Raw genomic sequence first — 26216 nt, forward strand, 5'->3', positions numbered from 1 at the left:
TAAATAAAAAACATATACATGTATTCTAAGCGGCCACTAATGAGGGCCTTTTTCTATACACCCGTTAAATGGACTCATTATTAATCTTTCTTAAAGGGATGGTCCGGGCTGAAAGTATTTATAGTTAAAAAAAAGAGTAGAATTAACTGAGCAAAATGTTGAAAATTTCATCAAAATCGGATAACAAATAACAAAGTTATTGAGTTTTAAAGTTTAGCAATATTTTGTGATAACAGTCGTCATGAATATTCATTAGGTGGGCTGATGATGTCACATCTCCACTTGTTCTTTTGTATTTTATTATATGAAAATGGGTTTATTCAAATTTTTTTCCTCCAAGAACTAGAAAAATTGGATTGACATCTGATTTAGTGCATTAGACATTTATTGCTGCAACTTATTTCATTATAAGGAGACATATTATTCACACAAGTATGAAATAATGAAAAAATGTGATTTTATGTAATAACATAAGAAAACGGAAAGTGGAGATGTGACATCATCAGCCCACCAGTCAGGGGCCGCGGAACGGTTTTCAAAGTGGGGGGGGGGGGGGGCTGACCATGCTAAAAATCACAATCATATGGTCATTTTTACGTTTTTGTACACGGTTTTGGAAAAAAGTGGGGGGCTGAAGCCCCCCCAGCCCCCCCGGTTCCGCGGCCCCTGCACCTAATTAATATTCATGACGACTGTTTTCACAAAATATTGCTAAACTTTAAACGTCAATAACTTTATTATTTGTTATCAGATTTTGATGAAATTTTCGGCATTTTGCTCAGTGAATTCTACTGTATGTATTAAGATATAAATATTTCAGCCCGGACCATCCCTTAATTTAAAGAGGTACTCCGGGCTGAAAATGAAAGAGTAAGAATCATTGAGCAAAATGCTGAGAATTAAATAAAAATCTGATAACAAATAACAAAGCAAGAAGGGAAATTTCATAGATACGTTTGAAAGATAGGAGTGTGGGGAATGTTTAAGTTCATCAGATAAATTTCATCATATGTGTTTAGAATCATAGAATAATATATTTTAGTATTTTCATATATCCAAAACAGTATCAATATGTTATGTTTGTTTTGTAATGAAAAATGTATTATACAAATGATATGAATGCAGAATAAAAACAATAAATCAAATCAATCATATAAAATAAAGATTAAAAAATCATATTTTTGGCACGACACAATAGTGTTAAGAGAAAATGTGTATTTGATATTTCGAATGAAGAGATAATTAGCCTGTGTGGTTGAAACGACCGGTGAGTGATTTATTTTGTACAAATGTATGATTTAATTTTGAGCACGGAAACCTGGAGTATCTTCACAGTTTGGTAGCACCACTAAAACCTTTTAGCATGGATATGAATATTTTGCAAATAGTCAAATAAATATTTTCACTTTGTGTTTCCCCAGAATCAGATTGGCTCAGCGTACAAGCAAGAATGCTACACTTGTACACAAACAGCCTATACATACATAATCATACTTTAATTTACTAAACCACAATATAATTACGTCTGTGAATGTTTTTATATTCCTGTTCACAAACAGCTTATACGTAGGCATAATCATAATTTAATTTACTAAACCACAATATTATTACGTCTGTGAGTGTCTTTACATTCCTTATTCCGTCTGTGAATGTCTTTATATTCCTTATTCCGTCTGTGAATGTCTTTATATTCCTTATTCCGTCTGTGAATGTCTTTATATTCTTTATTCCGAATGATTTTATGGACTATCTTACTCCTCATCACCATGAATTGTTGTCTACACTCAAATGGCAAACAGTGGAGGAACATATCAAATATCAATGTTGTGTTTTTGCTTTCAAAATACAAAACGGTTTAGCACTAGCCTATCTGGAACCACTTATCTGCAAATGTAATGTAAAGCATAAAACTCGATATTCTGAACAATGTTCCCTTCAAATACCCTGTCCAAGGATGGTTTATAAAAAAAAATATTTTGAATATGTTGCTGCCGTCTTATTCAACTCGCTCATTTGTGATGTACAAAGAATGCACGTCCCTCCATGCATTAAAAATCACTGTAAATCATTAAAATTCTGACTGTCATAACTGAATAACTTGATGCAATGATCCCATGATGATGATACTTGTTGATTCACTCTACATGTATATGTATATCATGTATTCTGTTTGTACTTCACCATTACGTTACATTATTACATACACTAATTGCTATTGATGTTGAGATATTTGTTAAACTGCAGGGCGCCTTTGGAAAGCAGTTTTGCATATCTGAACAGGCCTACCCTGCAGTATAATATAAAGAAAATAAATGAATAAATAAATAAATAGATAGATAAATGTATGAATTAATAAATAAATAAATTAAATAAATAAAGTTTCTTTTAGATAATGGAGGCATCATTGGAAATAATAAACGCCTTATCTTCATGACGTCCTCTTTCATTGCCGGCTGTGATAGAATGTTTTTATAACTCTATATACAACACAATGATTAATATTTTGTTTTTCGAAGCACGTACGCTTTAACACTAAACTTACGTTGACTTTAAAAATTCGTTTCGTGTTTCGCTTCGTTTTGTACTCAATTGCTAGTGTACAATTAGATTTGGTCGTCTTCGCAAACGAATCATCATCATCATCATCATCAGGGTGTCGATCCGGGGGGGGGGGGGGTATCCCCCAAAATTTCAGGTGGGGATGGCCTGTGTTATCATCCCCCAATAATTCATTATATAATTATTATTATTATCATCATCATCATCTTTATCATTATTATTATCATAATAATAATAATTATCATCGTGATGGTAGCGATTCATAATAATTATACTAGTAAATGAGAGCTCATGCATTCATGGGTATTGATCACGTATATCTCCCCATTTTAGGCAGGGGAATTGCGCGTGTTATCAATGGTAACACTTATTGTCGTATATACGCATGGTGATCATAAAAAAAAATCCAGGATGAAATAGAATAATATGTCAATATTTTTATAAATGATATTATCTTGTTTTTTAATTTACCTCTCTCCACTACCAGCGCTTCGGGGTGTGCCCCGTTTATTTTACCATTCTTATGAATGTCACTTTATTTTTTTCAGTATTCTTTATCCCGACTTATGATGTGAAATAAATGGAGAACGTATAAAAGAAAAGAGAATTGAAATTTAAAAGGGTAATTTTTCAGTTCAATGAAAAAAAAAACAGCTCGCGCTCGTACAGATGTAGGGCATAGGGACATAGAAGAAAAAAAGGTGAATTTGAAATATATTCTATTAAGGTATTATTTCAAAACCTGTTCTAAAAAAAATAGACTTTTTAATTAAAAGGTCAAAATTTGTGCTCGGTCGCTCGCATTTTTTTTAAAACGAATTTTGCCTATTACGTCCTTACGTCATGTCTGGCTTTCTAAAAATGTAGAGTCATTATTACGCAACTGCCCTCACAAACTAACAAAAGATCCATCACAGAGAACAAAAGTCGGGTCAGTAATCCCACGGCCGTACGCAGCAGATGGGGGGGGGGGGGCAGTTACTCACACACACAAAATAAAATTTTTACTAAAAAAATTCATAAAATTAACCATAGGTGTGCATGAAATACCTCAATTTTACTTTAGAAAATGCAAAAGCGCCCTAATGGCAAGCTCGGCTCCCTCGCTTTAGAGTTTCATCGAAAATGTTTGCGTGTCTTACCCCCCCCCCCCGAAAAAATTATGATGACGACCATGGTCATCATCCCAACCATGAACACTGACCGACACCCATGATCAGATTCTCGGAGCTTCAGCGACATGACTATTTTGGATTCATGAACAATAATTTTCTTATATCATGCGTTAGATTATGAAGATTATTAGATAAAAATGTTATCTTTTTTTTTAATGAAAGTTTTCACAGCTTTTGAAAGTGTTTATGCAGACACTATACGTGACATATTTTCAATGAAATTTGATTGGCCACGTGAAATCTGTTTTGCATGAATTAGTCCACCAATCTGTCCAATCAGGAAACATTGGTTGATGATATTTTCCTTCCATCATGTCCATCTCATCATTAAGTAGTCTTGATACGATATGGTGACATATCTGCTCTGGTTCCCAAAGATACATCTCTGTAGACAATTTCACCCAACCAAATTTCTTCCACTCAAAATACATGTTATAAAGTGTATCGTTTTTACTCACATTAAGCAGGTATGCTGCCAATTCTTTGACAGATTTAAAGTCTTCGACATGAATGAAGGAATTTGGCGGGAGAATGCGTTCATAGTCCTCTCTTGGAGCCCCAAAAACGACGGGTACGACGTGATTGAGAAGGGCGTTCCTCCATACCTTTTCTGTGATGTAGTCTCGACATGCTGTGTTCTCTAAGGCCAGGTAAAACTTGTGTTTTCCAATGGTTTGCATGCATCTTTCATCTTTCGGGCAAGGTTCTGATCCACAAATACCATATGTGCTAACTGGAATGAAACTAGACAGTGCTTTGACAAAACCATTGCGATCCCATGATAGACAGTCACAGTTTGATGCCATCCAAGCAACCAGTTCGGTTTTATTTTCAGCCCAGTTTCTTCTTTCCTTTATCTCCGGGTAATCTGTATAGTAACGACCGAATCCACCATAGATATGGGATTCCCTTACCCTATATGACATGATGAGATCATAACTATTGTTATAGAATTTATGTGGTGGAACAATGCCTTTATTCGTGTGAATTGGACTCTCGTGAGAGTAGAAAACCCACTTCTGTCCTTTTGGTTTATAACGATGCAATTTTTCCCAGTCCAATGTAGTCGTATGGTAAAGAATCAGTGCATCGCTGTTGTTAAGGGTATCATATTCAGTATTAAACACGAGACGGAGTCCACACGGTTGACCATGACATGGGAAATCTCCAACGCGGTTTGAATAGCTGATATTTCCATTGTTAGTCCATATATGAACTTGTTTATAACACAGTCCAGTCTTCAAAGACAAGTTTTGGGTTGCTATAAAACTCGGATAGGTTGAGGTTGATTTCGATGAGTTTTGTACAGAAGAATTATAGTAGGTGTTGGGCTTATAATAACCTGTGAATATAGGACTTACAGGTTGTTTAGTGTTTAGGGCATATTTGCCTCTATTACCATGATAACGATTGCTAAACTGTTTTATCTGAACTTTGTGAGAGGTACTTTGTGAGGTAGCCAGGGGGGCATCGTTGCTTGACTTTCTTTGAGGGGGTTTGGTAGCACCATCAAGGATGTTCCGGTTTCCATCTTTAACACGACCATCACTTGATTGTGTTATGTTTCTTAGCTTCGTCACATTTGTGTTTGTGCTGCTAACTGTCTGATGAAGATCGCTTATTTCTTCAATGTCTTTTGATTGTGTAATATGAGCAACACTTCCATTGTCATCCAGGATGTCTTGCTGATGATAGACGGACTGTTTCCCGTCTAAGGCTGTGGATAATGTCACTTGATTCCATTCTCCAGTTGATAAACTTACAATACTTGGCGAATTACAAATGATACTAAAACTTTTTTGGATCATACATCGTAACATCACACAAAAAATTAGAAAGAAAAGCATGAGATAAACACGATAACGTGTGATTAGCCTTGGACATCGGATCCCACTGATCTTCACTATCGAAGACATCTGTAATTTCAAAATGAAGAAATAAAGAAAATAATGAATGAAGATTTTGTGTTCGTTAGTGACGGCTTGTGTCATTATAGGTCTTAGCTATAAACTTCTCCCCAAATGGATTTTCATTTAAGATTAAATCAATCGTCTGCATGGTTAAATCATATCTTACGAATATAAGCTGTTTCCCTCACCGGCCGGAAAGTACATCGGACATTCAACCACAATCCATCGATCCTCTTCGATCAATCGAATATAAATAGTTTTAATACCACTTTTCATCTAATATGTAGAACCGATCCTACATCGGAGGAAAACACTGTTAATTTCTACATCAGTATGCAAATTAGTACAAATCAACAGAATAAAAATGTAATTAAAGATAGATTTATTAAAACAGACATACCATTATTTTGGACGAAGGAAATAATTCGACTGGAATCTTCCTGATTGCACTGGTCTTGAGGAAGTATAATCTTAAAATGAGAAGTTCTGCCTATTCTAAAAATGCAACAATAATCAATTTGGCAGACTCTCAGACCAATGATTTTGTCATTACCAATTCCACAACCTCTAACATTTTGGCTGGGTACGTCATAAACAACGCTGAAGGACGTAGGTTTTAATAAGAGACAAAGGAAATTAAATTATGTAATTGATACAAGGCAAATGGTCAGCTGCCAGCGCTCTGTTTATAAAAGGATTAGCGGCGACGGTCTCTGTGTCAAAGGAGGGGATTCGTTGAATGTCCATTCGTAATATAGGTCCATGGTCAGAGCGAATGTTCTGGATCGAATCCAGCATTGTCTATAATGGGGGAGGGGGTTCATACACATGATCGCTGAAGGGTACTAGTCCTATAAATACTAATATTTTTACAAACAATTCTAGGTATCTTATCTTATAAATCCTATGATAAAGAAAAATATCTTCTTGAAAACATGGAATTTGATTAAATACGTATTGTGAATGTTTTAAAAGAGGACGGATCTTTTCTTTCTTATTTTGAAAATCAGCGTTACTTTGATATATTAATCAACTTCATTCAGTATTTCGGTGTAATTCTATTCGTTTAGGTTTGAAGAATATAAGACGAAGGATTTTATTCCAATCTGATTACAGAGCCTTATATTGAAAAGCAAAACTGGATATTCACATTTTATTAAACACAAAATAAAAAATGTAAGTCTAACAAAACTGCAAAATAGAAATTGAGAATGACCGATCTAGCTCGTATTGCATAATTCCTTTTCAATCGACATTAGATACAAATAATTATCAGGTGGTTAATAAAAGCCCTTAACAGAATTATGAAAGATGCATTGTATAGATTTGGTAGAGCAGCAGATACAATAATAAGATAGATGAAAATATTTTACATGTTCATTGCTTTTGCCGTTTTTCTAACATTTTTTCTTTCAGTTTAAGGGGGGGGGGGGGGTAGGGGTCAGTGGCTATACGAGTTTAAAATTGCCATATCAAATGCCATCACGCGTATATCAATCACTACCATCGTCACACCTGAACTGAAAGGGGGAAAATCAGGGTAACCAGATTTGTCCAAAATGGAACAATACGATGTCATACGGGACATTATGATACTTATTTAGAATTTAACCTACCTGACGGAGCAGCTGCCCCTATTTCAGAGTAATTTGCTCTGATGAGCGGAAGTCGGAAAGAAGTATGTCTGTGTTCATTTTTTTTCTATGTTATGCTCTTATCTGTGCTTATGTTTAATTCATTTTAAAAATAATGTAATTCCAGTGCATTTAGTCATTTACCTATCTGCTTGTTAAACACATAAACAATGCATTGAATGAAATGTAGAAGAGAACAGCTAAGTTATCGCTGATGAAAAAAACTAATAAGTTTTCAAATGAAATACTAGGGTTTATCGTAAAAACCTGATGTCACAAACAGAAAAAAATATTTTTTTGGCGATAGACTAAGCGTTTGAAGCCCGGGGGGCCACTTCCATTGACGAGTGGATACCATGCGCGACCATGGGGTCTCGAAAAGCACCCTAAACACGTAATTTCCATATTCTTAAAATGCACCCCTTAACAAGTATTGGCGTGTGAAACCCTACCCTTAACGAGTATTGGGAACAAAACGATACTCTTGGCAAATATTCCCTGAAATGAGCCCCTAAACAAGTACAGGAATATTTTATTGTTATATGTCACGGGTCCTTCGGTTGTCGGTTTTCATTTGGTTTATAGTACGACCCCACCTCCCACACCTCGCGCAAATCGGACCGTAACACGTAGGGTTGGGGCAAAAAGGACATCCTTTATAAAACATTTTAATTTTGTTTTATCATCCCCGCAAATTTGACCCTAAACACGTAACTTTCCTAGCGAAATAGATACCCTTTTTTCATTATTTTTGTGTTTTTGACACCCTTATCACGTTACGTACGTAACGTGCCCTATCTTAAAAAAGACATCCTTTTTACGTGCTTTTTTGGTCGCGCATGGTATCCACTCGTCAATGTAAGTGGCCCCCCCGGGGTTTGAAGTGATAAACTTAGTTTATCAACAAGGTTTTTGGCCCTTTAGTGACAAGGGCGCGCCATAAGCGATGGAATCTTATTTTTTCTATGTAGCTGCATAAAAATCAAATATGAAGGCAGAAACATCTATGCTGGCAAAACTGAATTTATTCTCACACACAGTTTGTAATTGCATACATAGACAAAGGAATAGACATGAAGATACACAGAGAAAGCTGGAATGTCAGTCAATTTGGTATAAAATTTTAACAAATAAACCAAACAACAAATCTAATAAGGGTTTAGTAGTAAATTAAGAGAATCACATTTTAACATAATTCATGGACATTTATGTGATTTCCCTGAGGATCATTATGACTCAATAAAATATCAAGTGGAACGCCTCTGGCAGTCTTGCCTGCATTACGCGATTTGATATAGCAGAAGTGCTGACTTTGAAAACAGCTATTGAATAATTATTCACAAAAGAAAACATTATTATAAAATGCTATGTCCATTTACCCAACATGACCTTGACAATGATCATGTGACCTAAGACATGGGCAAAAAAATCATTCATACTTGATTACCCTTAAGTCTATGTTTCATGAACTACATGTGCAGATCCATAAGCTTTTTAAGTTATGATGCCAATTCAGCAAATACCCCCAACATGGCCAAAGTTCATTGACCCTAAATGACCTTTGATTTTGGTCACGTGACCTGAAACATGCACAAGATATTCAGGGATACGTGGTTACTCTTATGTCCCGAGTTTCCATGAACTAGATCTATAAACTTTTTAAGTTATGATGACAATTCTACAAATACCCCCAACATTATCAAAGTTCATTAACCCTAAATGACCTTTGATTCTGGTCATGTGACCTGAAACACGCACAAGATATTCAGGGATACATGGTTACTCTTACATTTATGTCCCAAGTTTCAATGAACTAGATCTATAAACTTTTAAAGTTATGATGACAATTCCACAAATACCCCCAACATTATCAAAGTTCGTTGACCCTTAATGACCTTTGACCTTAGTCATGTGACCTGAAACTCGCACAGGATGTTCAGGGATACTTAATTGCTCTTATGTCTACATTTCATGAACTAGATCCATAAAATCTGAAAGTTATGATGACAATTCCACAAATACCCCCAACATGGTCAAAGTTCATTGACCCTAAGTGACATTTGACCTTGGTCATGTGACCTGAAACTCAGGCAAAATATTTAGTAATACTTTATTACCCTTATGTCCAAGTTTCATGAACAATTCCATATACTTTCATGTTATGATGACATTTCAAAAACTTAACCTTGGTTAAGATTTAAATGTTGACGACGCCACCGCTGTCGCAAAAGCGGCGCCTATAGTCTCGCTCTGCTATGCAGGCAAGACAAAAATAACCAAAATAACAAATAGTATTTTGCTCTTTTCTCTTCTGAATAATAAATGAAACGTGAAAGAAAAAATCATGAATTAATACACATTGCCCAACTGAAATGGGAATCATCTTAGATTGAAAAAGCATACTCCACTTACAAAAAACATAAATCGGAGAGAAACAATCTGATAAATGGATGCATGTTATCAGATAAGGTACACAAAATACTGAAAGCTGGTTACTTGTAAAATATATGTAAAATATATTACATTCATTTCATAAATATATTAAGGAACCAATCTGTCACTGTTAAAATGATGTTGAACAAAAGGCTCTCCACAGAATTCTTTACTGAGAAATCATCAATAGAAAGTATTCACATTAGAATGTATACAAGTAACCAACAATTATATGGAGGCAGTGGCGTACCGTGGGTCACGGCATTGGGGGGGGGGCACCAGCAAAAATTTTGAGTCGCTCAGTGAGCGCGCAAAGCGCGCTCAATTACCAGGTATAGGCCTATTGACCTTATATGGAGACATTTTAAGGACTGTGCCATTAAACGGATATGTAATGTATCTCACTGATCAAATGATGCGAGCGCGAAGCGCGCGCTGAAAATTTTTTGAAATTCATACCTAAAAAGGGTCAAAATAAGCTATTAAATAAAAAAAATAAAAACGTATCTGTCTGGCTAAACAAACAAGGCTAGCGCGAAGCGCGAGCTGAAATTTTTGTATTTATTGACCCCAAACAGAGACAGTTTAAGGATTATTTTTTAGAAATCAAATAAGAGAATACATATCTCACCATACTCATCTAATTTGAGTGCCAAGCGCTTGCTGATTTTGTTAGAAAACATGAAACACCTTTTGTAGTCATTGTAATTATGATTAGAATACGCATCTCACTAATCAAATATTGCGAGCGCGAGCTAAAAATTTAGGAAATTCAGACCTGAAGAGAAGCATTCTAAGGCTTGTTTGTAGGAATTTACGAAGACCATACGTACTTCACGTACAAAATGATGCGAGCGCGAAGCGCGAGCTGAAAATTTTGTATATATTGACCACAAACAGGGACATTTTAAGGACTATTTCTTTTGTTGAATCCATTAAGAGTATACATATCTCACCATAGTCATCCAATGCGAGTGCCAAGCGATTGCTGATTTTGTTAGAATCACATTCAAACACATGAAGAGCTTTATGTAGTCATAGTAATCATGATTATCATACGCATCTCAGTAGCGCAAAGTGCGAGCTGAAAATATATAGGAAATTCAGATCTGAAGAGGGGCACTCTAAGGCTTGTTTGTAGGAATCTACTATGACCATACGTATTTCACTAAACAAATGATGCGAGCGCGAAGCGCGAGCTGAAAATTTTTGATATTTACATTAGAAAAAGAGACATTTTAAGGACCGACTCGGATTTCAGGAATTCATGAAGAGCAGACAAATCTCATCAATCCACTAATTTGAACGTAAGCACGAACACGAACAATGATTTTTTTTATATACAGACCTTAAAATGGGGCTATCACTTTAAGTAGTCATGAAAAGAAGCATATGTCACTACATAAAACAATAATAACTCGAAGTGCGATGATATATATTTGGTGCATATTGACTTGAACACAGGACGTTTTGGTACAACATGATTGTACATGTATATCTCGTTAAACAGACAATGCTAGTACCAGGAATAATGAACAAATAGGCCCTGAGCACATTATGTTTCATAAAGTTATGAAAAAAATAATAATTCTTATGTAATATAACACAACATATAATATAATATAACATTATAATGTATAATAAATTCTTCTTTCCCCCTACGTTTCTTTTTTTTTTTGCCAGCCGATTGAAGGGGCACGTGCCCCCCATGCCCCCCCCCCCCCCCCCCCGTAGTTACGCCACTGTATGGAGGTAAAGACATTTCATCATTTAGTAACACTGTGTAAATATACATTTGATAAATATGTAAAGAAAAAAAAAATGTGCTGCTAAGTTCACTTCGTTGAATTGAGGTATTCTTAATAAGTGATATTCAAGAGAAGTTGTAAATTTGAATTATGTATCACTTTGAAATGAGTTCAGAAGATTATTCCATGAAGCTGAGGCGGCACAAGCAAAAGAATGTTCACTATATATATTTTTGTCAAGATTAAAATAAAAATCAGTTGATTCTTATTGAGTGACCAGAGATATCGTTTAGAGTAGCTGGATCATCTCATTATGATGAAGAAAGTCAGTAGAAACATAGATATGCTAAATAAAAATATCTTGGAGCCATAGCTAAAATAGCTTTAGTTGAAGTAGACAAGCCTGTGATATATTTCTTTTTATCTTTAAACACTTCATTGGCTTGATTCCTACATGAAAAAAAATAAGACATAAACCTTACTTCATACAAATACATGGAATAATGTAAAATAAAATAGTTTTCAAAACTTTGATTCTCAATTTTTCCGTTATATACAATGTTCAAAATGTTAAAAATGTATTACCCCGGTACTTAGAATACAAATGCTCTAGCCTGCTAGGCAATAGTACATAATAATGATGGAGGGAACAGGTCACCAAAGCATATTTGGTTTGTTTTACAGAAAAGAGAAAAGAAAAGGCAAAAACATGTCATAGTGTCAACATATCATGGTGAATACACAGATACTGTACTCAATACAATTGAAATAAATTACTATGAAATCTACAAATATTCCACATTGCTTAAGATGATTTGTAGGAAAGAGAAAAAATAAGTGCATTCCTGGAAATTTTGTTATACAATTTAACAAATAATACACACTTCCTTTGTTCATCAATACCACAAGCATACAAGTACCTAAATATGCACAGTGTAGAGTCATACATATTTTAAACATGATACTAAAGTTGGCCAACACTGTTTTACATACGTGTATTTTAAAAATTATAATTTCTTGGACATCCATGTTGAATTATTATTCATAAAAATACCAAGTGTAAGGTAGATTACTATGGATAAGTATGCCGTCTTTTCAATAAGTACATATTCAAACTTGTGTAAAATTAGCTGGAATACAAAGGTCACTGACCTGACTGGGCTCCATGCTGCTAAAATGACTATCAGAACATCAAACTCATTAAAAATGGAAACAATAGATATTTACCATATGATTTACTAATAGAAATAACATCCCATTAAACAAGGATGGAATGATAGATCAAATTCAATATCATTTTAGTTTAATTCAACAATGTACCAATGGTACTCTGAGAGTGTCACAGTAATGATCATAATGATATCATTTTAGTTTAATTCAACAATGTACCAATGGTACTCTAAAAGTGTCACAGTAATGATAATAATGATATCATTTTAGTTTAATTCAACAATGTACCAATGGTACTCTGAGAGTGTCACAGTAATGATCATAATGATATCATTTTAGTTTAATTCAACAATGTACCAATGGTACTCTGAGAGTGTCACAGTAATGATCATGATGATATCATTTTAGTTTAATTCAACAATGTACCAATGGTACTCTGAGAGTGTCACAGTAATGATCATAATGATATCATTTTAGTTTAATTCAACAATGTACCAATGGTACTCTGAGAGTGTCACAGTAACGATCATAATGATATCATTTTAGTTTAATTCAACAATGTACCAATGGTACTCTGAGAGTGTCACAGTAATGATCATAATGATATCATTTTAGTTTAATTCAACAATGTACCAATGGTACTCTGAGAGTGTCACAGTAATGATCATAATGATATCATTTTAGTTTAATTCAACAATGTACCAATGGTACTCTGAGAGTGTCACAGTAATGATCATAATGATATCATTTTAGTTTAATTCAACAATGTACCAATGGTACTCTGAGAGTGTCACAGTAATGATCATAATGATATCATTTTAGTTTAATTCAACAATTTACCAATGGTACTCTGAGAGTGTCACAGTAATGATCATGATGATATCATTTTAGTTTAATTCAACAATGTACCAATGGTACTCTGAGAGTGTCACAGTAATGATCATAATGATATCATTTTAGTTTAATTCAACAATTTACCAATGGTACTCTGAGAGTGTCACAGTAATGATCATAAAAAAAATCAAATATATCGTGCCAAAATTAAGAAAAATGTAGAACTAAGTACAAGCAAAACTTTCATGAGTTGGGTATACTGCCAGGTGACTAAAGATTTTAGCTCACTCTTACATTGAAAAGCACAACCAGATATAGAACAAAGCAAAGTATAAATAGTACACAGCACAAAATCAAAACTAAAAACTTGAATTTCATGCTATATTTTCTTTCATGATATGTATAATTTCATCTTATTTATAATATCGGGCATGATAGCTTAATAGCTGTGAAAATATGATAAGTTGATCAAATGTTCCATTAACAAGAATTGCATCATGATAATAAAGAAAGAATTATAGATCTGACTTCATGAGAAATTTAAGCATATTTTAATAAGATTCATAGACAAGCAATTACACATTTGATGTAAAATTAAAAGGAAAGTAAAGGATGGTATTATTACCGAGTTGTAAGGTGTAAATACAAAATATACAATATAAAAATAACTATCTGTATACTACAAGTACTATAAAATGAGGTATGATCTAAATGGTTTTGCACTTCTCTCAAAAGTATAATTTATGGAGCTAAAGATAGGGACTCCTATTGTACAAGACCCTAATATTACAAGAAAATGCCATGAAAATAATAAATGTTCATATATTTTACTGACATCCAATGTAGACTTCTGTAAAGCATCGCTTAAAGACATTCATCAAAATAAGGTACTTGCATTACAATATCTTAATTGTTTTATTAAAAACCAAAATCTGTTTTATTCTATACTTAAATATGTCACTAAAAATGTAGAATTATAATAATTGATAATCTTCTTCATATCATTTTTTTTCCAATCATTACTAGTACCTTTCTCAATATTGAATATGCTTAATTCAATGTTTCCCGTATAAAAAAAAATCATGTAAAAACATCAAAATGTTTGGTAATACTGGAATTACTTTCTGTACTAACCTCTCTTTGTTTTGTGCAGACTATTACATGTATTACATGTTAAGTATACTAGAACAGGGGGAGGGATCATGGGTTAAGTATACTAGAACAGGGGGAGGGATCATGGGTTAAGTATACTAGAACAGGGGGAGGGATCATGGGTTAAGTATACTAGAACAGGGGGAGGGATCATGGCCTCCTTCCATGCTTTGCATGATTTTTCGGAATGCATAAAGATACCGAAGCAAAATTTTATTGATTTTTTTCTTTTGAACTTTAGAGATCAAATTTGCAACACCACTCTTTACAAGACAATGGCTATTTTCATACCACAATGGGAGATTAAATTATTTTCATTCTAATTGGTGTGCTTACTTGATTTATTGTTAAATTCAATTGTAAGATATTCTGTAATAATTTTCATTGCAAAAACAATGAAAAAAGGAGGAAAAACCATAGAAATATATAAGAAATTCTAAAAACAAAGAAATACAGAATGTAGCTAAGGCGAGCAAATAATACGCCAGCCTGTAACGTGGAAAATGGAGTTATTGGTCAAGCAAGAAAAGTGGAGGGTGGCAACTCCACCTTTGACCTTCTGACCTAAAAATCAATATCATTCCTGGGATCTATGCTAGTACCATGCACACCAAATTATATGAGCCTATAGGTTTAGTTAAACTAAAGTTATTGCATTAACAAGGACTTCCGAAGGGTAAGATGAAAACATGTCACTGTGATCTTGAACTTTTACCTCAAAATCAATAGGTTTTCTGGGATCCATGCTAGTATCATACACACCAAATTATATGAGCCTAGGTTAAGTTGAACTAAAGTTATCGCGTTTACAAGAACTTCAGAAGGGTAAGATGAAAACATGTCACTGTGATCTTGACCTTTGACTTTTTGACCTCAAAATAAAAAGGCTTCCTGGGATCCATGCTAGTATCATACACACCAAATTATGAGCATAGGTTAAGTTAAACTGAAGTTATCGCGTTTACAAAAACTTCAGAAGGGTAAGATGAACACATGTCACTGTGATCTTGACCCTTGACCTTTGAACCTCAAAATCAAAAGGCTTCCTGGGATCCATGCTAGTATCATACACACCAAATAATACGAGCCCTGGTTAAGTTAAACTCAAAGTTATCGCGTTTACAAGGACTTCAGAAGGGTAAGATGAACACATGTCACTGTGATCTTGACCTTTGACCTTTTGACCTCAAAATCAAAAGGATTCCTGGGATCCATGCTTGTATCATACATATTAGCCTAGGTTAAGTTAAACTAAAGTTATCGTGTTTACAAGGACTGCAGAAGGGTAAGATGAAAACATGTCACTGTGACCATGACCTTTTGACCTAAAAATCAATAGGCTTCCTTGGATCTATGCTAGTTTCATACACGCCAAATCATATGACCCTAGGTTAAGGTAAACTGAAGTTATCGCGTTTACAAGATCTGCAGGAGGGTAAGATGAAAACATGTCACTGTACCCTGACCTTTTGACCTCAAAATCAATAGGCTTCCTTGGATCCATGCTAGTTTCATACACACCAAATAATATGAGCCTAGGTTACGGTAAACTGAAGTTATCGCGTTTACAAGGACTTCAGAAGGGTACGATAAAAACATGTCACTGTGACCTTGACCTTTTGACCTAAAAATCATAGGCTTCCTTGGATCCATGCTAGTTTCATACACACCAAATCATATGAGCCTCTACGAAAACTGAAGTTATCTCGTTTACAAGGACTGCAGAAGGGTAAGATGGAAACATATTACTGTGACCTTGACCTTTTGACCTCAAAATCAAAAGGCTTCGTGGGATCCATGCAAGTATTGCACACACCAAATTATATGAGCCTAGCTTAAGTTAAATTGAAGTTATCGGGTTTACAAGGAAAAGTTGACAGACGGACGGACACTGAGCGTGGTACCATAATACGTCACGTCTAGAAGGGCGTATAAAAAGTTAGCTTTCGCAATTTTCCTTTGCAAAATCTAGAAATAAGATGACAAATATGACACCTTGAAAAGAATGAAAGTCACAAGTGGAACTTGGTGTCAAAAATGCAAATTTTTTTTCATGAATAAATTTGCATATCTTATTCATAATAATTGTAAAATAGTTATTTTAGGAATTTCTATTGTATACTAACTTGTAGTTTTTGTGGTAAAAGAAATACAATTTGCAAAGATTGACCAAAATAACCCAGTAAAGTGAACATCCAAGTATTTGTCTGAGGTATAAATGTAACTCATCCCACTGCAATGATAAAAAGTGAATTTGATGTGAGCATAATGGCCCAAATACTCAACCACTTTACAGTGATGTCAACAGGTTTAAAGTTCAAGTCTTAAGAGATGTTGTCAATTCAATTACAAGGTAACAGTTGAAATTAGTCTTGAAACATAGATAATGCACCATTTCATGATATAACGAAAGTTCTATTATTTCATCTAGTTTTTGTTTGTTTGATGGAAATCCACTTCAAATCATACATATAGAGTGTAGTTTCTGTGAAAAAAATTCAATTGATACTCCATCAACAATATCAGCAATAAGATCATATGCTCCTGTCTAGAGTTGTATCTTCCTGCTTATAATGCTCAATCAAACTTAAATTATCAAGGATGACTTTAAGATGGTATCATCGCTCCATCAATTAACTGCAATAGGCTGGAGGTGGAGTAGCTGTCTAAGCAGAACATTTGTGAAATACCTTCTAGTTTCCTGCAACATTTCTTGTTCATTGACCAATAGGGTGTTCCAATAAACTTACAATTAATCACATGTCTATTCTGAGCCTTGAAATCAATCGTAATACTTGCAATCAATCACATGTCTATTCTGAGCCTTGAAATCAATCATAAAGCTTGCAATCAATCACATATCTATTATGAGCCTTGAAATCAATCATAATGCTTGCAGTTGCTCTTTTTCTTCCATCAACAAGTATAAATTGGATTGATGTAGTTAAAAATTGATCCATCACTTGCAAATTTGCGACTGAAGTTGGCAATCAATTGCAAATATTTTCTTGCAACACCCCCTGAAGGCCGAGGACCTTGCAAACGATAGCCATATTATGAACTATCCATAATCAATCAACTCTAGTCTACCTGTATACCGGAACACTGTCAAGCTCTTCATGCAGATGACTCAGAGTTTTCTGATAAAAAAGAAATCCTACAAATCAACTGAGTGTACATATTTTGCTCTGTTGAGAAGTTGGCTTTCCTCTTGGTGTCACACTAGAAGTGACTCTTTTCTCTCTGGCGCTCAACCTCAGCTGTTCAGACTGAAGGTTCATCAGTTGTTCTTGAAGATTAAGCATCATCTTGTTGTTATCAGCCATCTTATGACTCTGGTCTACTAGCTCATTACGTAGTAGGCTGATTTCACCTTTTAAGATTTGCTCACGTTCCTTTGAAAGAGAGAGAGAGAGATTCAGTTGGTCTATACATGCATCTTACAAGCATGCTCATTGGTTATTGCTATCAAGGAACACATGCTGCCAGTATCTACAAGAACATAGATCTGGCCAAGGCCTATCCTAGATTTCAGTCCCAGATTAGTTCAGCTTGCTGTCATCATTATAACTTCACTATTATGCTTACAAACTACAGTATATAAGTCTGTGTTGATATTGCTTAAACAACTTATCTGCAAGCAACATAAAATTCGCATGGATATATGTACAACAGGTTGCCATAGAAAATCATTAACTACATTCAAATAAGAATATTACAAAGTGGATCCTGATCAAATGATTGGTATCATATTGCATAAGCCATAAATTGACCATTGATGGGCGGTCATCAGTAAAGTTCATGACTAGTCACAGTTCTGAGATGTGGATGGTTTATCAAATAACAAGGATCCATACAAAAATAATACACATTATTTTGCCCAGACATTTGTAATTGCATACATTCATTACAGTTGAAACAGTCCAAACAGGACATGTTAAAACTATTCTATAAGAACAATTTTTTACTAATTTCCTCGCTGTTGTGTTTTTTTGTTTTTTTTTAATAGGCAAATATTAGGATATCAATACAGTCCATCTTTCCACAAAAAAAAAAGATTATTGTGAAAGGAACAAAATGTATACATAAACCACATACCTTAGCTGCTTCATTAGCCTTCTCTTCAATCTCTTCCATTTGTTTATTTTTCTCATCTTCTAGCTTTCTGAGTTGTGCTTCAGTTTTCTCTTTTTCCTCTTGTAGTCTATGTAGTTCCTGTTGTAATTTCATTTCTTTACTTCCTTCTCCAGGCTTCTTGGGATTGTCTTTCAGCAGACCCTCTATGGTCCATGAACTTCATAAAAGAGAGCAAATATGAACATTTCAATTCCTCAAATGAAATTTTATCTGCTTACTATTTATCCATTTCTAGACCAGTTTTTAACCATGCTTTTGGACAAGACTTTAAAGTAGAACGTTCAGAAACTGAGAAGAAAACATCAAGATAAATTGCACTGCTGAGGGTTAACAGAAACAAACCCTTTTCTTTCTCCAGTTACACTGCACATTATCTACATCTACAGGTTGTTCCTATTTGTTATATTTCATTTGAAAAAATGTACAAAATCATTGTAAAAGGATTCATTGATGATAAACAGGGGTTCAATTTTACTAGAGCAGTAAAAAACTTACCGAATTTTAAGTGGTTTTTTTTTTACAAAGAATCACAAACCTCAAAATTAGAGTCCTAGTGTATATCATACATAAAAGGAAATATGTCAACTCAAAAATCAAATGGAAATGTGTCAATAAAAGTACTATTTATGCAAGATACCTTGTTCTAGCTCTGCCTCTAGCCATCCGCAATCTGTTGAGTGGTCGAGGAGCACCTGGTACTGGTGGTTTCTGCTGTTTGTATGGACTTACTTTACTTGCATGCCTATAAATAATAAAAAATATATATCAGAACATTTAAGACAAATATCAGAAGCAAAATCAAATTAACTTTAAAGTTTTTCCAACATAAAAGTATGAAAAAACTTTGAATTCACAAATGAAATGTGTGACGAAATCAATACATATTGAGGATTATTGGTATTTAGGCAATTGCAAAATTTGGTGGACAATGTATAAAAAGAAAACAACAAATGTGCTTCATCTCCTTGATTTGTTGGTCTATCACAAATCTTGAATCTTACATTAAAAAAAATGATACAAGTCTTTCAATCTGAATAATGTTTTGTTTTATATTTCACCAAATTCCTTGACAGCCCAATCCATCACTATTAAATATTGCACATGTGGGATTGGAGTAAAAAATTCACTTAAATGCATAATCACACAAGGATTCTTTAATATTTTTCCTGAAAATTTTAATGACGGGTAAAATATTTCCATGTTTCCACATTCCAACGGCTATTTGACATTATGTCTGGGTCAAATAACCCCTAGACACAAATGTAACGTAACTGTTACATGAGTAACCATGTTTCCTGTCTCATACGTAAAAACTACCACTCTTTGACCAAAAATGATTGTCCCACTATTACATATAAAAAATTAAATTTACACTCTTTATCACTTTATTGCTGTCAAATGAAATGGAACATGAGTCACCAATACATTTTGGCATAAACAACAAAATAAAAAAAAAATTACTTATTTTTTTTTGGTACAGCTCAATTGTCTACTAAATGATATGCCTATGTTATGTTAATGGATGCAAATAATAATTTCAAGCTCTTGGAACAAGTCATTTTAAGTAACCGTGGAATTGCCCATTAAAGTAATTAAGGAAACAAACAAGGTGTATGTATGGATAGACCGCAGCTAACCCCAAAACATAATGGCTCCAGCTAGTTTCATGGTGTAGGCTATGAAATATAGCTGCAGATAAATAGACAAATACATGATCATCAAATTTGAGCATCTTGTCATAACAAAAATTTTCCATTCAAAATCTCTATTAAATGAAGGGAGGTAAGGAAGGTTATAAGTTTAATTCACTGAACCACACCTCTCCTTTAGAAATAATAGACTTTGACTATGATACTTACATAGCAGCTGTGGCCACATAAGCAAACTTCTTTCCTTGTTTTGTAGGCTCTTCAGGTCTAAGTCGGAAAAAAAAAATTTCCTTCATTAATAAGATTATAGGAGAAAAAAAATCATCATTATCAAATTACCAATACAAATTCCGCCATCTAAACAAGTAAAGTGGTCAAGAATACATCAATAATCTAAATCAATGGGGAATTCTATAAAGTAGATGTATGTCTAAACATCCAGAAATTATTTGTCACTGCTTTTTGCTTCATATGAAACGGTGTGGTACCCTCAAACTATCATGGCTTGAGTAGTTCATAAAGTGATGTAAGAATGGGGAAAAATGGGGGTCGGATGTACAACGAGGTTGTTTAATGGATTGCCTGCTTGTGCACCTAGAAAATAATATTCAAATTCAATGAACACTAAAGTATAAACTTACATTCTATCTTTAGGTTGCCTTAGTTCTGAGCCTGAATCACTGGACACAGGATCTGTTTTAAAGTCTATTCCACTCTCTGGTGATGTGATGACCTGCATCTCACCGGAAGCTTTCTTAACCAACACTGGGATATTCTGACCTTCAAATCCTCTCTGATGATGGAACAACAAAAAATGAATGGATGTAGAAAAAAATCATTTAACAAGAATGGCAATTGTTAATATAATTAAGCTCTAAGATAAAATGTGTTTTAAAAGTTAAATAGTAAAATCAATCAGGCTTGTCATCAGGGAACTTTATTGCTAGCTCCTTGCCTCAGGGTTCAAGAGGACAAAAATTAGTAGGTTTCAGGGCTTAATTTAATAAAAAGATAAATTTCATCTCCTCTTTTATGTCAGTGGGACAGTTAATGCATGGCAAGTGGGTACCATATAGCATTTGGTGAAGGTCTGAAATAGAGAAAGTAGTGACACAATGCTGCACTTATAATAAACCAGTCTTCTGTCCAATAAATCTTCTGTCTAATAATTTTATTGGCCTTTCTTAATATACATGTGCAATTATCACTTCAAGAAAAACAAGCACATCAATGATGTGGAGCTCATCCGGCATCTTGCAACAAAATTTAACACAATTTTTAATTTCAGCCCAGTTGACACTGTAGTGAATTCTATTGGTGACATAAATTGAGGAAACAGAATTGAAATTGATCAACAAATGAAGGAGAAAAAGCATTTTTGTGATTTATGAATAAATTTTGCATAAATTAGCATAATTTCCTAGTCAAAATTTCAAATTCTGTTTGAAAGTTTGGTGACCCTCATGTAGCTCTACTAGATGGATGAAAAGAAAATCCATATTGGTCAACAAATAAATAAGAAGCATTTTTTGGTGATTATGAATAAATTTAATAGCATAAATAATTTCCTAGTAAAAATTTCAAAATTCTGTGTACAATTTTGGTGAACCACATGAAGCTCTACCAGATGGAATAAAAAAATCAAAATCGGTCAACAAATAAAGAAGGAGAGCATTTTTTGTGAATTTTAAAAATTATGCATAGATTAGCATATCTAATGAGTTTCAAAATTCTGTGTAGAAGTTTTAAATCCCCCACCTAATAATATCATATACATGTAAAGCAAACAGAATTGAAATCGGACTTGAACTGACGAAGAAGAACATTTTAAATTGTGGATGGACGAAGGACGCCACGCCAAAGGCATAAGCTCATGAGCTAAAAATTAAGAAAATGCAAATAGAGGAAACAGCATTTCATGAAAACAAACTTGTGAACTAGAAGAGGCATGTTTTTAGACACTTCAAGAATATTGGAAATTTGAATACTACACCTTTGTATTACTGTCTCTTCTGGTAATCTGATCAGGTTTCCTACTTTGATCTGTTGATAGAATGAAAATGAATAAAAAAAAAGCTATACTAAATGGAAACATTCTTAAATTTGTCCAATTATTCTTCATGACCATCTTTATGAAGACCATTGGTAAACATTGATAAATCTTACCATTCATCTCAAATGGTATACAGGGTTGAAAAGTGAATAGTGACAGTTATAGTAGTATTGGATACATATCATATTCAGTATCAATTGATCAGTGCTGTAGAAAAAACATGTGCGCAGAAAACACGTCATCAAACAATTTGGAGGGTTAAAAATTTCATATCTGGTTTATCAACATCATGCAATGAATCATCCCTGTCAAGAATAATTTGTTAATTTCAGAACTATATGAGATCTTAAAGAACGATGTACGAAATTCATTTTAGGAAGTAGGGTTCTTATGAATCTTCAAAAATCCATTAGCCATCATGATAATGCTCTATCTGTCAAAATATAAGATTATTAAATTAAAAAGTAGTGAGGGAGCATAGTGACATAATTCAAAATAATTTGTCACATACGAAATTATAGCATCAATGAACATAGAGAGTGTCAACATTTTGTAGTGTTGCTATTGAGAAGGTCTATTTTGCCAAGATTTTGTGACCATCGTTCTCTCGGAGCACTTTTTTTGGTAGAGTTTTTTCTATGTTTGCATAGCAATAAAATAGTGATACAATTCTTCCACTTAATTTTGCTGCCTCCAACAAATCTACAAAAGCAACACCAGAGTCAAGATCATGCTCTTCTGGCCTGCTTGGCCATGCAGAAACTTTTCCTGTCATATCAGTTTGTATACTGCACAAATCAGAGTGCTAGCTGGCAGGATATCTCAATGTGACTTGAGTTAGATCAATACTTAAAAATTAAACCCTGCAATCTCCTAAGAAAGTGCTCTGAGAGAATGAGCTTGAATAAAACTGTGTGAATTTAGCAGATTGGTTAATTCAGTGACAGAAATCACTTACATTTACTGAAGATTACAAATCCTTCAAGGTAATACTTTAGTTTGAATTGATTTGAAATGTGTAAAATTAAGTCATTTTTTAAATACATTTTTATTTTTATCAAGTGAATCTAATATTTCCTCATCTTCCAGTTTGTCTCCATGTTGCTAATACTCCATCAGTGTATTGTATAGGTTCATGGTTTCCTTGGCATGCCTACCAAATTGTGCCCACACTTCAACTCTATGCGCATATTGAGTGGACCTTCTTAACAGCAACACTGATTAGTGTTGAAGCCCTCTACGTTTGTTTGGATAGCATCACGTAGTATAAATGGTGGGTATTAGTGGATATCACAGCAAGGCTCAAGGTAAAAAAAAACATTGAGTAAAATATTATACTATACTATCAAGTGTATAGGAATCATTGATTAGGACTTGTGCATAAGGGCTTTCAGCTAGTTTCTTGTCTATCCAAGTTATAAAATAAAAGACATGCTCTAAGGATGATTATCTTTCCTATGTTAACTTTTTGAAAGAATGAATAAAATGATTTTATGGAACATTCTTGATTGTACAACAGCTATTTAAACTGATAAAGCAGCAACTTCTGAATTAGTGGTTCACATGTTAAAATAATGTCAAATAAACTTTGGAAAAGCTGTCAGTGTGCACTGTTAATATAATCAACACATGTCACCTTTTAAAGCCCTGAAGTATGCTGTTAAATGGAAAAAAAAAAAGAAGGTTTAAATTGCATCTATAGGCAAGTCAATAAATGTGTGAAAAAAAATCATAATAGAAAGATTTACACTCCAGAATTAGACTTTGTATTGGCTCTGCATCCAGCTAAAGAAAGTTTAAGAAGTTTGGCTCATGGCAGATGAACTTTCAACATTCAACCTTATGTATGAAACTAACCTTTGATTTCTTTGGCATTGAGGTGAACTGCTTGTTTAGCCCCTTTCTCATCTTTAGTCTTGGTTTCATCTGGATGACCTTGATCTTCCTCACTATCATCTGCATCATTCTCATCAACAGCAGCATCTAAAGAATCCTTCAATTCCTTCTGTAACCAGGTTGGGATCTAGTATAAGAACAGGGCAATATTCAATGAAAGCATCATCAACAAAAATGAAATACTTTGACAGCCGCCATATTATCATTCAACGAGCCAGCGGAGGGGAAATAACAGGCGAAACGAGGCCTAGAGGCTTTTTCAGTTTTCCTATGAAGCTGGGAGCATCACAAATCCTCATCAGTCTACAGTGCACCAAGGTATTCTTTTTGACTTCTTTAGAAATGGGAAGCTGTATGAATTAATTTATTGTTCCTTGTGACTCCATTCTTGAAACCTTTTTTGTTTAAGATATAAACACAAGCACATTACTAACGTTTTGTAATTAATATCTAGATGTATCATGAGACGAACAACTCATCTGACGAATCAATCTTACATGATGCCTCAGTCAAATCCACATACAATTATCCATGTTGTGTTAAGCAGTCTAAAATTAAAGTTCTGTATTAATTGGTTCTAAAGCTGATCGTGGGTGAAGTGCTGATTTATATAGGTGACTTTCTTTGATAATGGTTATTGTGTATGTTTAAAAGATTATTACACAAAACATAATGTAAGATTCTGTGGGCAACAACTAAAGGCTTGACAAATAATATTTCCCTCTTGCAAAAGAAAGATATGCGCATATGCATTCAATCTGGTTTCAGAGACCATTCATGTATAATGCCTATTTATGAGATTAACATATATTATTCTGTTATGTTTCATCATCTTATCACGTATGTGATTGTAAATTGGAACATGCATAAAACAATAAATAAAGATATATGTATTTCTCACATTTCCTTGTGTATCAAGTTCTGATGCTTCTGAGCTGGTATATTCATCCCCTGCATCATTACTAAGATTAGATGGTTGACCAGTACTTTCAGCAGAATTCAGAAGGCTGTTATTACTCCTGCATAAAATAACACAATATAATAGGAGAAACATTTATTACTATGTAGTGCATTATATAAACTTGAAACAATAGAGCTAAAGAAAAAATGGGTTTATAATGATTTTCATAATATACAATCAGAACTGTTAAATTTTGTTGACTTTTGAAATATAGTTAAAGGAAACATAATATTTGAAATTATTGAATCTAAAGTTCATCAAGATCATTTCATTTTTTTTTTCTTCAGCAATTTATCATGCAAAAATCTTCAAGATTGAATGATGTAGGAGAGCTAAAAAGAAGATGGTTCAGATGTGAGTTAACTTAAAAGAAACTGTTCTAATTGCTTCAATGTTCAATCAGTATTAAAACTCATACAAATATTCATGATTAAATTAACAAAAATACATATTTTGTACCTACTGTAAAAATACAATATCCTTTTTTTAGATAAAAAATGCCTTTAATTAATATATCTGTGTACTTACAGTTTCCTGAGGAAATTTCTTCTCTTTCTCTTGGATTTCTTCCTTGGCAGAGGACAGCTGGTTTCCAATTGAACAAATATGTTTTCTCCTTGGCAGAACACTTGACTTAGACTGAGTTCATATGATTCATCATTACTCTCGGAACCAAGCCTGACAAATACATCAAGAGAAATTTAAATATTGTTATACTTTAAGACATTAATGTTATACATGTAGAGTCAATCTCCATCATTCTCTAATCTAGAAGTATATTCCAATTGAAATGGAGATGTGTTAATTTGCACATAACTATGTCAAATATATATATTGAGACATTTCCTGTTTTCTCTACTTCAAAATGTTAATGTTAATAAAGTTGAATGATTTCAAAAGTAGTA

The 26216-nt window shown here is 33.8% G+C and overlaps 2 protein-coding genes across 5 annotated transcripts in view; both read right to left on the reverse strand.

The window, feature by feature from the left end:
- Nucleotides 1–3946: 3946 nt before the first annotated feature.
- LOC129256155 (4-galactosyl-N-acetylglucosaminide 3-alpha-L-fucosyltransferase 9-like) lies at nt 3947–5554 on the reverse strand. The gene has a single exon (XM_054894426.2). The coding sequence runs from the start codon at nt 5552–5554 to the stop codon at nt 3947–3949; it is 1608 nt and encodes a 535-aa protein (XP_054750401.2).
- Nucleotides 5555–14481: 8927 nt separating this feature from the next.
- LOC129256819 (serine/threonine-protein kinase Nek9-like) overlaps nt 14482–26216 on the reverse strand; it is a 52346-nt gene continuing 40611 nt past the window's right edge. For 2 of the 4 annotated variants that reach the window (XM_064097561.1, XM_064097559.1), the window contains 10 exons: nt 25840–25989; nt 25252–25369; nt 24312–24477; nt 24091–24111; nt 22395–22444; nt 21043–21194; nt 20612–20668; nt 19390–19494; nt 18714–18909; nt 14482–18010 (listed from right to left, as the gene is read on the reverse strand). In XM_064097561.1, the coding sequence (XP_063953631.1) occupies nt 17780–18010; nt 18714–18909; nt 19390–19494; nt 20612–20668; nt 21043–21194; nt 22395–22444; nt 24091–24111; nt 24312–24477; nt 25252–25369; nt 25840–25989 (1246 nt within the window). In that variant the 3' untranslated portion in view covers nt 14482–17779. The remainder of the gene's footprint in view (nt 18011–18713; nt 18910–19389; nt 19495–20611; nt 20669–21042; nt 21195–22394; nt 22445–24090; nt 24112–24311; nt 24478–25251; nt 25370–25839; nt 25990–26216) is intronic. The other 2 variants (XM_064097562.1, XM_064097560.1) reach the window with 1 other exon arrangement.

The sequence above is a fragment of the Lytechinus pictus genome, chromosome 3 (assembly GCF_037042905.1).
Source record: "Lytechinus pictus isolate F3 Inbred chromosome 3, Lp3.0, whole genome shotgun sequence".
Taxonomy (NCBI): Eukaryota; Metazoa; Echinodermata; class Echinoidea; order Temnopleuroida; family Toxopneustidae; genus Lytechinus; species Lytechinus pictus.